At 40.5% G+C, this 13,873-nt stretch overlaps 1 protein-coding gene across 1 annotated transcript in view; it reads right to left on the minus strand.

Annotated features, from left to right (window-relative positions):
• Window positions 1-13,873, minus strand: part of ST8SIA1 (ST8 alpha-N-acetyl-neuraminide alpha-2,8-sialyltransferase 1) — a 166,176-nt gene that overhangs the window by 108,216 nt on the left and 44,087 nt on the right. The window contains exon 4 of the mRNA XM_025208544.1: window positions 6,057-6,166. Within this exon, the coding sequence (XP_025064329.1) occupies window positions 6,057-6,166 (110 nt within the window). The remainder of the gene's footprint in view (window positions 1-6,056; window positions 6,167-13,873) is intronic.

Consider the following 13,873-nt stretch of genomic DNA (forward strand, 5'->3'; position numbering starts at 1 on the left):
AGTCCTCCTCCACAGGCCCCCCCCCACACACAAATCTCCCCACACACACAATCCCCCCACCCCCATGTCCCTACTTACCAGGGATGGGGCCTGGGCCTGGGTCAGACTACAGCCTTGCCCCAGTCCTATTTGCCACAGCACACTGAGGCAGTGTGCTAGGGCAGCAGGGGAAGGGAGCAGCCATAGAGACACTCTGGCCAGGTTTCCAGAGCATCTCCTTGGAGGACCCAGCCTTCAGTTGCCTCAGAGCATGCTCCAGGAGTGTGCCCAGCACCACATTTTTCCCTCAGGTGTTTTTTTTTTTTATACCAGCATTTCCTGGTATCAAATTTAGAGTCCACACTACAAATATGCAGTGTGGGGAACATTTTTTTGTTTCCAGCATGCCCCTTGCAGTGTTTCAAACTGCTTTGAGATGCTGCAACCGGCACGTGCATGTTCGTCTGGATGCACCCCATTAGTCTATTTCCCTCCATACTGTTAAGATACCAATGATGAAATGTATGTCAGGCCTGCAATGAAAACTTGGTGCTTCTTCCAGTTAGATGATTTAAATTGCATGGGGCATGTCTCTGCCTTAGTAAAACATGGGAATTTGGGGAACAGGGAACAACTGGGCTTAGTTTCTATGCAAATTTCTAATTTCACTATTGAGATGGTTAAAACGTTAAGGTATATGTTAAGGTATGTTATGTTAAGGTATAATATGTTAAGGTATATGCTGTGGTATGAATTGAGGCCACATAACTAGAGATGCTATCTTATTTCCAGTGTGGTTGTAGCCTTTTGAAATATTCTCACTTCCTTCTGCAGCATTCTAGGAACAGCCTTGTGTCCTTATGAGAAGGGAGTGCAGTGGGTGAATGTCTCTGTACTCTGTATTGCCTATATATGAACTACTTTATGTGCAAGGGGAAGGAGATATTAGCATGCACATTATGCACCCATATTCCCCACACAATTCCAAGCACAGATGTTACAGTACAAATCTGCTATTTTAAAAATAAAACATGATAGTTCAAATGTGCATACATCCAGATGGAAGACATGAAAATCATGCTTAAACTCATGTTGTAAGAAAACTCCACTATGAAGCTTAAGTCCTTTGTACAGGGAAGCTATATGTGGTCATACACATGCACAGAGAAAAACTTAGACCTTCATGCCATATTTCTTTTTCATGATACTGCAAAGATGAAAGGTGAATATTGCATGAGGCCTGGATTAGAGTAGTGTTTCCATTTTGAATACTATGTCTTAAGAAAAGTGCAGACAAACTGGAAAGAATCCAAGAGAGCTGTCCAGAGACCATGATCTATGTGAAAAATTCAAAAGAATTAGATATATATATTCCAAAAGAGAAGACTGATAACAATCTTCAAATATGAAAAAGGTTACTATAAAAAGAGGAGTGATTAGTGGATATATGTGTTTATGTGCATTTAAATCATGTGTGTCCACAAAGGAAAATAGATTAATAAGCAACAAAGGAGATATAGGTTAGATACTAGGGAAGCCAAATTACCTTATAAGCATAGTGAAACACAGGAAGGGGCTACCTCAGAAGGCTATGGAATCTTGTTCACCAGATATTTTAACAAGAGCGTAAAACAAATATCTGCCAGGGATGGCCTAGGTATTTCTGATTTTTTCCCAGAGCAGGGAGATGGACTTCTTGAGATGTCTTCAAATCCTGCAGTTCTATGATACAATGATTTTAACAGACATAAACACATATATCAAGTTTTCATTGACTCATTTGTACTTATTATTCATGCTTGTTTAAATCATGGTCTTTCATAGCTCTATCTCCATAAAATATATCATGTAAATATGTGAATAAAGATATTAACTTTTATAAACCAGTCCCAGGTGCCTCATTTAAAAACATCAAAATCTCTTCATCAGTAAATCTCTCTTTCAGTGGATGTGCATGGAATATTAAGAAATAAACTGAACATCCAGCTAGAACTCAGCAAGAAACAAACTGGTCAGATGATGCATCTTGGCCATTTGGATTAGTTTTTAAGCTGATCAGCACAGTGTCGAGGGCCAGACCATAATGTTGCAAAAAAGACCATGATATGGAAACTTCACACTAGGGAGGAACGTGCATTTTGAATTATACAACAACACCTTATCAGTCACTTCATGACTCATTTGATGTTGGGGAATATGTATGCAGGGGTGCGAACATAATTTCTTGAGGCAAAAAGTTTATGTAAACGTCCTGGCTTTTTGGTCTTAAGACAATTATGCAACCAAACATATCAGTCTATGGATGGTATTGATTGTGTTTTCATACTAACACCCAGACACTTGAGAAAAATATGATTAACATGCAAGTCCTTTCAGGGAGCAGTTGACTTCACCAAATATGCCTTTTTTACAGCTGAGACTACTGCTCAGGTAGGCAGGTAGGTAACTGCAGCTGTAACTGGTGAATATACATACTTTAGTCCTTCATGGGCAAAGACAACTGCATCCAGCAGGGGGAGGGGAGGGAAGAAGAGAGAAAAGAAGTGGGAAAGAAAAACGGAAGGAGAAAAGAGAAAAGGAGAAAGAAGGAAAAGCAGAAAAAAAGGGAAAGGGAAGAAAACAAAGGGGTCATGGAGGATAGGTCACGTGAGTATGTAAGTGACTTATAAGTCCAATCTTTGCTTTGAACAAGTTGCTGCAGCAGGGACAGGAGAGTGATAAGGGATGGATACAGGAGGTTTTTGTTTTCCTGGCCACGCATTTCTTCATTGCTTCTGCTGTGCATTGCTATTCAAAGGCCAATGATCCATTCTGGATTTGGGAGCTCCAGGATGGACAGTTGCAAGTGATTTGGTCCCATGGCTCTAGGTCGATGCCAAAACTCTTTAGGGACACCTTTAGGGTGTACTTGCCGCAAAAGCATACTCCATTTGACAGTTTGCCATAGAAGACCTGGTAAATATTACTTTATCTAAAGCAATAAGTGCTGCTTGAATTTTGTCCAAGAAAAAGGTTACCTTTTTCATATCTGATAGATAAAAAGCAAATGTTTACAAGGTAAATGTTATGGATGTACATTAGCAATGGCAGGCTGAGTTGGTAAAGGTGGTGAATTTATTTAAGTACAATGCTGTATAATCTACATCTCTGTTAAATGTATTGTCTTAACTGTCTTAGGCTAGGTACAGACATTCAAAAAGCCCGAGGCAGAACCAATCTAAGTTGCACAGTTTTCTGTAAGCAGCGTAGTTTAGATGGGTAGTGAACAGAACACACATTTACCTTTTGTTGGGGACTGGGCAGGGAATCTTAGATCAGGTTCTGCCATTTTTACACCAATCTGTGTGTATCAAAGTTCTGTTCTGTTACAGATATAGACCAGTTTCTGAACACTTATACCGTTAAAAGTGTGATGTCTGTACCTGGCCCTATAGACAAGGGTAAAAAATAGCAAATCTAGATTATTTTAATGAAAAAGAATGTGATTTTAAATGTGCATTTAGATTTCTTATTCTAAAGCAATGGTTCCAAACAAGCCACCACCACCAGGGGGCACCAATGTTAGTTTAAAGCCACGCTTCTCAACCTTTCTAGACTGGAGACACCCCTCAGAAAATGCCAGCTCTTAGCTTTCACTCTTTTTTTTTTGACTATGGTAAAATAATAGATCAATTCTTCTGTTGCAAAGAACTCAGAAAATCCACAATCGATCTGGCTCTTGTCACTATGGATTCCTATTTGTACTCTTAAATCCTATGCTGTGAAGCACTTTGGAGTACCTTCAAAACAATCTATGGCACCCTAGTTGAGAATCACTGATTTCAAGTCACATTCACCCATAAGACCCTGAGGAATAATACAAAAGGCAAGTAAAGGTGAGTCATGAGGTACTGTAATTCTTTTTATAACCTAAAGCAAAACAAATTTTCTCCCCCATTTTACTGAATGTCCTCACCCTTTCAGGTCAAGCTCTTCTTTCAGTCTCTCAAAACAAACAAACAAATTGTATAGATTTTATTTTTAAGACCTTTTCTTAGTCTTTTTTTTAAAAATTAGGGTAGGGCCACTAATATTTTCCCTTCATGTAAAGGAATTGCTGGCCCCAGAAGGTGTAGAAAGATTGGCTCCCAGTGTGGCATCAGAAGATCCCTTTACAACTACTTGGGGTAGAAATGATGCTGGCTGCACTCCACGTACTTTTTAGTTTTAGATGTGATGTACCATGCCTTAGACGAGAGACTGAGAACCAGGGTTCTACTATAAGTTTCCTATAAGTGTAGTGGAGGAGTATGTGCTCAGCAACGGAGAATGTTTAGACCCTTCCCTTTTGTATTTCTCTGTGTAACTAACAAGCTTCAGCAACTCCAACATATCAAAAAATATTGCTTTAATCTTGTGATGACAGCTTAGGGGCAGGGAATAGCACCTGAACACATTTAAATGAAATCTAGAACAATCTGAACAAAATAAATCAGCAATATTTCCAAAACTGAGATAATATTCAGTTTTGAAGAGATATTTTAAAGGAAGTTATTAGTGAATTGAAAGGAATGTATGTAATTTTTAAAACCATCTTCATGAAGTGTTTTTTTTTACATAAACATCTATAGAATTAGAGATGGAAAAGGCCTATTCAATCTTCTCCCTTATTCCACCTGCTAATCAAAAGATTTTTTCATCACTGTAATGTCCCTTACATTTAAGTGATCTGAAACATTTCCCCCAAAATATATGTATGACTAAAACAATACTGCCTGTAATCAGCTCTTGAGATTTTGTAGGTGTTTCCCTATCACTTATTTCCAACCCATAACAGACTTTGAATAGGCTACTGCCGGTCTGCTCTTTCTGGAAATAAAATTATTTTCCTGATCAATCTGGCTTCTCATAAAATGTTTGTTGTCTTTGTAACTACCACGGTTTACATCAGTTACAAATAACTAAGCAGTGCAGCAAGCAAAATGAATACAGAGCCTACCAGAGTAATGGTATTTAGGTGCAAAGGCGAAACTGAAGTGCTTTAAGAGGCATAAATCCACTGAGTCTCTCCCTCTCTCCTGTGTCTGGTGTTTTTCTTCTGTGTATATTTCAGGTATATGTTTCCTTTGTCTGTAGCTCATTATAGTTCTCTGTTGCTTTATGGAAGGTATTTTAGTCTCCTAAAATTATGGTAGGAATGCACAATTTGCACAAATCAGTGCAGTTTTATAATAAGCTATCAAATTCTGATAAGGGGACTTTCAAAAGTGGGACTTAATTATGCATCCATTTCAAAACCCTGAGAAACTCCCATTGAGATGAAAAATGGAATAATGTTCCTCCACCCTTCTCCCCCACAGTTTTTCTGGTTCATGTTTAACAAAAAGGAATTAATTTCTTTCTTTCTTCCATTATACAGTGCAAATCTAGAAAGTGCCAAATTCAATCAAGAAAGCACTATACGGCACTACCTCCTACTTGACAGATTCTCATGGCTTCAGAAATGCGAGTGAAAAGGGGAAGCAAATTGTTGAAAGAAAACTTGGTCACGGAACAACTTTGCTCCAGTCTCGAGTGGTCAGAATGGAATATTTGGGAGAAAAAAAGTCACAGGAGGAGACATTAAGCTCTTATGACTCATTTTAAGTATTTCTTCTTGTCAAGTGCTACCTGCTCATGTTAATTTCAATGGCCTGCAAGAATTTTGGTATTTAGACTTTATAGGTGATACTCTGCACCCACCAAGATTGTACCCTGTCTAACACAGCATAATTAGGAAACAAAAAAACAAGGTAGCTTTCACTTCCTTCTCACAGCTATTGTGTTTGCAGACTGATGTCCAGAACAGCCCTATTAATCTGTTTACGTGTTTCCCAGAGATACAAGCTCCTGTATTGCCAGGGAGAGCATACAAGTCTGCAACTACTGCCATCTCCCTCCCTCCTCAACCCCACCGCACCCCACCCCACCCCAAATCACTTGTATAAATCACCCTGGGAAGAAGAAAGGCATTGATTAATCACAAACAAATAGCTTTGAAAGGTCACAGGCTTTCACAGGGAGGAGATGATGATGCCACAGGGTGGGTTCAGTCTTACCGCATGACAAAATCTGCTTGATCTATTTGTCTCCCACAGCCGCTGTTTTTCAGGATCCCACCATTTCCCACCACGGAGCATTTCTTCAATGGCAACTGGAATGGGGTAGCCTAGCAACAGAAAATAAGACCGTTTTTTATAGACAAGAACACGTACAATCTTTGTTTGTAGCAGCAACCACCGAGGAATGTGGGGGAATTGGGAGAAGGCGGAAAAGAAACAGGGGAAAAGGAAGAAGCGTAGGGATTAGTTCCAAGGCATAAGAAGCCCTGTTTCTAGCCCTACTTTCAAAACCAAAATGAGGAAGCTTGAGAGACTGGGATCACCCAGCTTTTTTTTATAAAGGAAAACTTTAAAGTTTTAAATTCCTGGTATACAGAGCCAAAAAACTGTGCATTGGGAATGTACCTTTCATTCAAATGGCATGAGCAAAGCAGAAGAAAACAGAAGAAAAGAAAACATTACCACCTTACACAAAAGAATATGAAAGTCACCTTCATCAACTTGTACACAAGAGACAGCTGACAGAAGTGATGGGGCAATAAACAAGGAAGAAGCAAAGAAGGGTGGTTAGACCAAGGACTGGAAATCTGGTCTTCTTAGTTCTGCTCCTAGTTCAAATTCTGGCATTGATTATTGTGTGGCTACAAGAACTATATTTAAGAGATGACTATAGTTCCCTAAACCCCCAGGGCCCTTCTGTCCTGGTTTAATTAAAGCTGTGAAAAAAATCCTTAACACTGATTTAAATTCAATTTTGACATGCTAACAGAGCATCAAATGGAAGGTCAAAGTATCATGTAGATTAACACTGCACCAGTGCAGGATAATATTAGATTGTATTTACATAGTCCCTTTCACCCAAAAGGATACCTAATTATAGATCAGAGTGCCCTAGAATCCATTCAGGATAGAGCACAACAGTAATTTAAACAGCATAATACATCTGTCTAGTACAGGAAGGTGAAAAATAAAGTATCCAAATGAAAATGCATGGAAATTTAAAGTAGGTAGGGATACAATTACCATTGATGGAGTTTGTCCAGATTACTGAGGTTAATATTCTCCTCATGGGAAAACTGCGCTGTGATAACTTGTCAGGACCTCACTCTGAGGTAAAGAAAGAAGATACTGCACAACCCTAAGAGAATGTGGCATCACAAGGCTGGAAGGCCGCAGGATAAATCAAAAAGGAAGCAGCACTTCTTCTTGCCTAAGTATTGTAGTTTATAAACAGTATAGTATTATGCACTGTTCTCTGTCTCTATACACATGCCAGGCACAACAGAATACTGCACCCCTAGGCATTGGACTGAACAGTTTCAGCCCAAATTCTGAATGTGCTGTGGTGACCCTGAGCAAATGACAACTCACAGGCTTGTTAAAAAAACAAACAAACAAGGATAGAAATTTGGAAGAGAAATCAGTTTTATAAATAGCAGTGTCTTTCTTATTCAAGGTATTGCAAAGCCCTTACACAAACCAATTCATTATGTAATGGTAGGTCTCTGACCATGTACAGGCAAAATATAGCAGTCATTAACTGTTTTGTATAAGTGTTGTGCAAAGCTATGTCACATAACTACAATGACTAATATTCACTGAGGGGCTTAATCCCACATCACAGTGAAAATTTAACAATTACTAAATGTTTAGATTACAGACTTTCTTGGATGCCACAGAAATGACCTGCTGCACAGTGCTTAAGGGTAAGCACTTTTGTGTTCCAAAGCAACACTTGTTTACTATTGTGAAGTATCTTTTATTTGAAAATGAAATGCCATATGCAAGACCCAAGAAGGACAACTGTGTAAAGTCAGAAGCTGAAATAAATCCAAGGCATCCCAAAGCAAGTGGTGAAGGGCATGGAGGAAGCAAAGCAGCCTGCAGAAAAGGTCACTCACATCTTGTGGGGAGCAGGCTGTTGTGTTCACTAAAACACAACCCCACCCTTCTCTGTCTGTGCTTACAGGATTCTGAACACACCTCAGATCCTGCACAGCAGCTGTGTGCTACTGTTTTGCCTTATGCTATTTAACAAAAAGCCTCATTTAAATCAAACCTTGTGAAGGCATTATACAAACACCTAAATCCAGTGCCACAGCAGTAGCAGTGTTTGTGAAGAGCTGAGGATTTAGTGTCCCTGCTGCTTTCTGGTAGTCAGGCTGTTCTTTAGCTTAATGAACAATTGTTTAGGAAGCTCCATAAGAGACCTTTATTTCTCATTTTACACATGACTTCCCTTCAAAAACTGCTTATGCTATAGGGCTGTATTATATTCCAATTGGTAGAGGCTTTAGAGGTGCTCTCCTTTCTGCCTTTTTGTACAAAAAGACCACCTGTCCATACATAAATCACACAAACAAGCATGAAAAATGTGGCTTCTCTGTCTCTGTGCAAAGGCAATTTTACTTCCCATCTCTTACAAAAAAACAGACTAAAGGGCTTGCATTTCTGCTGCTGAAGGAAGAGGACGCTGTCAGTTTGGAATCTAGTTAGCAGTAGCATAATAAACACCACTGAAAACTGTGAGGGGTGAGGAGTGTGGTAAAATGTTCTCCATGCCAAAAGCTTGGAGCTTAGCACTTGCAAGCACTCCACGCATTAGATTCACCCCACAGCAAGCTACCATAAACACTCATGTGTTGAGTATTTCTTCCGTTGGGCGGCTAAAAGCCACAATACGCCGTAGGAATAACTGTTTTAAGTTATCACTAAAAATGGAAACAACTGGGCTCAACCAGTCTTAATGGGCAGTTCCATGCAGGAAAATACAGCGGAATTCTTGCAGATCTTTCATACCATCCATTTTTAAAGGAAAAATGATAGGTGAAAACATTGTATGTCTATCTGTTCTAAATTCCACATATATTTTACTATTGCTGCCAAACAATTACCAAAAGCCAGGCAGTGCCTTGCGCTACTTTGCTCCATATTTGACAATACTGCATTTGATTGACTTGCGTAGCAAAACTTGACTGTTCAGTTCTTAGTCAGTTGCACTAAAATTCTCATACATGTGGGGCATGATTGTTCTAAATGCTGAATGCTCACAACTAAAGGTAAATGGATAGCAATTATGGGTGTTTAGAACATTTGAAACATCAGTCCTAGTTGTTGTACTCCTTGGATTTACAAAACAGTCAGAGATTTGCTTCATCTTAAAGGTCACTAAAATAAATAAAAACAGTACTGTAGCATATTAGTTTCCTAAAACTTTTTTCTTTAGTTCTGTTGACTAAAAAAACTGTTAGAAATAACCTATCTCACTTCCCTTCAAAAAGTGGGGAGAAAAAATAGAATTTGAAGATTTTTTTTAAAGCATTTTAAGCCAAATTGGAACAATTAATTTTCCTTTGTTCAAAACCCACTGACTTCAGAGAAGTTACTCTGCTTTGCAGTTATATAAGAAAGAAAAGAATTAAGTCCATAAACTCCATATAATGTAATGACAAGAAAGAATGAAAAACAATTCAAGACTCCCATTCACTTTGAGGCTAATTTAACAAAGCATCTATCCAGTAATTCACCAATTGGTTTCTTCATTCATCTAGCAGAAATAAATCATTGTCATCAGTCTAAAGGATTATGATGATAAAACCCAAAGAACATTTCACACTGTTAGGGAAATAGAGTTTATATTAGATAATGCTGGTCTGATTCACTTCAGTTTCATTGTTATTCTGCTAACACATTAATATTTGCCTGCTCAGTGATAAAAGCTTCAATCAGCAGCCAAGTCCTTGCTGAGAAAACAAGAAGCACTGGTACAGTATTCAAACTCTCTGGCCAGCAGAGACAATATTAAAAACAGAGAACTACAAATTACAATTGAAAATTATTTTAACAATAGTGTTAGAGAATTTGCAAATAATATTGTCTATTATATTATCCCTGATGAGAAGGCAGCAGCATTAGGAAAACGAGAGTTTCAAGTGTTATTTTCAGGCTCAGCACCCATTGCAGGAGTGACAATCCTTCTCCTGAGTTAAAAGGGAAACAGAATTCAGCCCTTAAGACTATTGCCCTGCACATTTGCACAAGGAGAAATAGGTAACACCCTAAATAAGAATTATCTCCTTGTGCCAACCCCATCTGACACTGCCTGTTACACATGGTAGGGCAGAGGGGGCTCTTTCTTCCTCATCTTCTTGTTTAGGAATCACCTTTAGTCTGGTGGGCCTTTTGTTCCTCCTTCACAGAGCTGTCAACCAGAGCAGAATGACAATTGTAGGGTGGTTGCCCTCCATAAAAAAAGTTCCTCTCTGATAATGTCAATCAACAATTCCCCATGTGTGACTGGCAAGTGTGGTTTAAGCTCAGTGGGTCCCCCAAGGCCATTACTCTGAGCTGAATTGCCATTGCACTGTATGTTGATTGAACATAGCCACAGCCCTGCTTCAAGAAAAGCAGCAACTATGATAGGCTGTATAATAACCATACTGGCATTTAGAAGTAGCAATTCATATGAGGGAGCACTACCCTTTTGAACAGGGAGTGTGCAGCTTGAGAGCTATGCTGAATACAGCTGGTTGCATTTTGTCATTCAATGTTGTCTTTTTTCCATTTTTTAAAGTTCTTCCTTAACTTGAAAATTTCAAAAGGAAATGTTAATTTTGAAACAAAATGTTTGTATGTTTCAGAGGGTTTCTTGAAGCCTGAAAACTTAAAGAATATGCTGACAAAAACTAAAAGTTTGTTGAAATTTTGATGGAAATGCAAAACTAATGCACCCTTAGCTAGAAGAGACTCATACAGTCATAGACAAGTAGAGCTGGAAGTGACCTCCAGAGGTCATCTAGTCCAACCCCCTGCCTGAGGCAGGATCCTCCCTATCCAAACCATCCCATACAAAATCTCAATTCTACATAAAGACTACCCTCAACTCTGGCACACCATAGACCTAACATCCTAACCTTCCATGGGTAAAATGGGAACCACAGAAGCCAATGCCCTACTTCTGTAAAATGTGGCCAATATACACTCAAGGGCTAGAGGCACACAACCAAAAAGCCTGAAACTGAATTGACTCAATCTTTGCAGGTTAGTCTAACCTGGCTAGGCTGAACAGGGTTGTAACCAGATAGACATTCCCTCTGGACTGAGGAAATTCAGGCACATGCCTGCAGTGGCTCAGGCTAGAACCCGGGGGATGCTAGAACAGCCCTCCCTTCCCTTGTACAGTGCTGAGTTGAGGGGGGCAGGGCCAGGTCCTGGCAGGACATTCTGATTAGAAAGGTATGCCTACACCATCCCAGGCTTTTACCTGCTCACTGCTCAAGGGGTGGCAGTGTTTCCAGACCCCAGCCCCTGGCTAGCACTCTGAGGCAAGGGGGCGGGGGATGGGGGGACAGGGGGCAGTGCATGCTTCTGTTGATGATACGGAGCTTTTCAATCTCCCTTCAGGCTTCTTTATACTGTCTACAGAAAACTAACAGGCAAGCAAGCCAGCAGATGGCTGATAACAGTGTTTATCACCTGATTAGCAAAACAAGAACCTCTCTCCATTAGTTCAAACTTCTTAAACAGCTTACCAGCTGACCTGTTGATTAGCTCCAAAAAGCCCTAAGCGGTCACTGTTTTGTCTGCCTATCCCAGTGAAATTGAAGACACACATACACAGACACCTCTCAGCATTAGCTAGCATACCACATGCCTGGGGTCCATGGGGTTGGGGTCTGTGCTGTGGGAGATGGGAGGGAGGAAGGGGGGGAACTCCTGCTTGAGCAGTGAGGGGGGGTAGGGCAGGGGGAAGCCAGGCAGACCCCGCTGTACCTGCACTCTCTGCCAGAGCTCCAGCAGATAGCCCAGCCCAGAGTGCATGCCAGGATGCTGGAGGAGTCTGGTTTATCTTAAGCAGCAAGGGGTCTGGGACAAACATTTCATAAACTGGTTTGACCCAAATCAGTTAAGTCTGATACTACACTCAACCAGGTTTATCTCAAACTGGTTTCCACCATTTTCAAACTGGTTTATGTGCACTGAACATGTGTTCTGTTACAGGTTTAAACCAGTTCCTGATTACTTAAACTGGTTTATGTGTAATGTCTGCCCCTATCCAAGAGGTCCTGGGTAAAGGGCCACCCCTTCCTCCACTACTACAGAGAAAGGCAAAAAACCCCACGGGGTGACTCATGCCTGGTACTCTGTTACACTCCTCTTTTCAGTCTCACCTTTTTATGTTTTAGTAATGGAAATAAATATTTGAACTCTTGAATACTTCTAGTACAATGCATTTCAGCAGTAATTAAAATCTCCTGCTTTTGTATGAAAAACAGAAACGAGATGTGTTAGAAAGAAAATGTCTTTTGATGAGCATTGGGAGGAGAGACAATAATGGTTTTTATATTACAAAACTATGACTGACTGTTATACGTACCTGCCAGCCCACCATTTTGGCAATGTATCATTAATCACTGGTAATACAGAATATATTATTATTTTAGATTTCCTCAAGCCTCACGGCTCCTTCTACTTCAGTGTCAGCCAATACTATATATTCCCAGAATGCTATTAATGCTATGTTGTGCAATTGTAACCATACTCCCCAAATGGTTTGAACCATTATGGATCTGTACGAGGTAACATTATTAGTCATTAAGTCATTGTAACCTCTGTTCTGTCTGTACAAAACCTGTCAAAAATAAGACGTATATTCCATTGAGACTTGGGTATGTGATCTGATCTACTAAATTAGCTACATTAGTATAAATGTATGTAATGGCTTGCTAAAATCTAAAATGGTATGTACAAAAAAAAAGACAAGAACTGAAGGAACTCAGTGTCTAAGACCTTGGTTATGGAATATTGTATTTATCTGTTGCAAACAAAGGGAACCTAAATGTGAACACAGTCAATCTCAGTATGGAGCAGGCTGGAAATTAAATTGCTTGAAAGGTTGTTGCCAAACTGGTACCATTCAGACCTTTTAGTTTATGCTGACTGTTAATAAATATTACTAAATCAATTGAGCCTTGCTATCTGACATCTTGACCTACTTACTGCTGAGTCCTGACTGTTGACAAACTAGAGATAAATTACAAGTAACAGCAGCAAAACAAAAGACCCAAGAACTGTATTTCCAATGCTTCCTGAAGACTTGAAAGCATTTCTCCAGTGACTCTCTGGCTGAATATCTTTTTAAATACTATCTGTGTTCTTTAAAAGGTATCACTGATTGACAGCTCTAGAGATTTGAAGTCCTCTGCTTATGCACAGAAGTAGCAACAGATAGGAGAGGTATGTGCTTCTCCACTGCCATGCTAATATGTTTGAGTTTTAGGGGGAAGCTGGGTTTCCCAGGTCATTTAATCTTTGTACTCTTTGCAGACACTTTCTGCCACTTAGAGCACATTCAGATGAGCATGCATGTGCCTCTTGCCCTGTCTCAAATCCCTTTGAGACGGAGCACATGCAGGAACGAAAAAATGTCCAGGGGTCTAAAAAAACACGTTTAAAAAAGTGGGGCAGAGCATGGTCCTGGACCGTGCCCTGAAGCAACCAGAGGCTGGGTCTTCCATGGACATGCTCTGGCTGCCAGAGCATCTCTATGGTTGGCCCCTTACCCTGATGCTGAAACGTGCAACCTGCCAGGCCGCATGTCCAGCACCAGGGCTCCAGTGCCGTAAGGGGTCAGGGGGCTGGATGAGGGGGGAGGGGACCCTGGGGGGGGCCTCCCTCTGGCCTCGCCCACTCCCCCAGCCCCCCCAATCCCTGCCCTGCCCAACCCCTTTGCCCACCAGACCTCCAGTCCCTGCTTTGCCTGGCCCTTCCCTCTGCCAGCCCCCCTCGCAGTCCCCGACCCCTGCCCAGCAGGG

The sequence above is a fragment of the Alligator sinensis genome, unplaced genomic scaffold (genome assembly GCF_000455745.1).
Source record: "Alligator sinensis unplaced genomic scaffold, ASM45574v1 scaffold517_1, whole genome shotgun sequence".
NCBI classification, from domain to species: domain Eukaryota; kingdom Metazoa; phylum Chordata; order Crocodylia; family Alligatoridae; genus Alligator; species Alligator sinensis.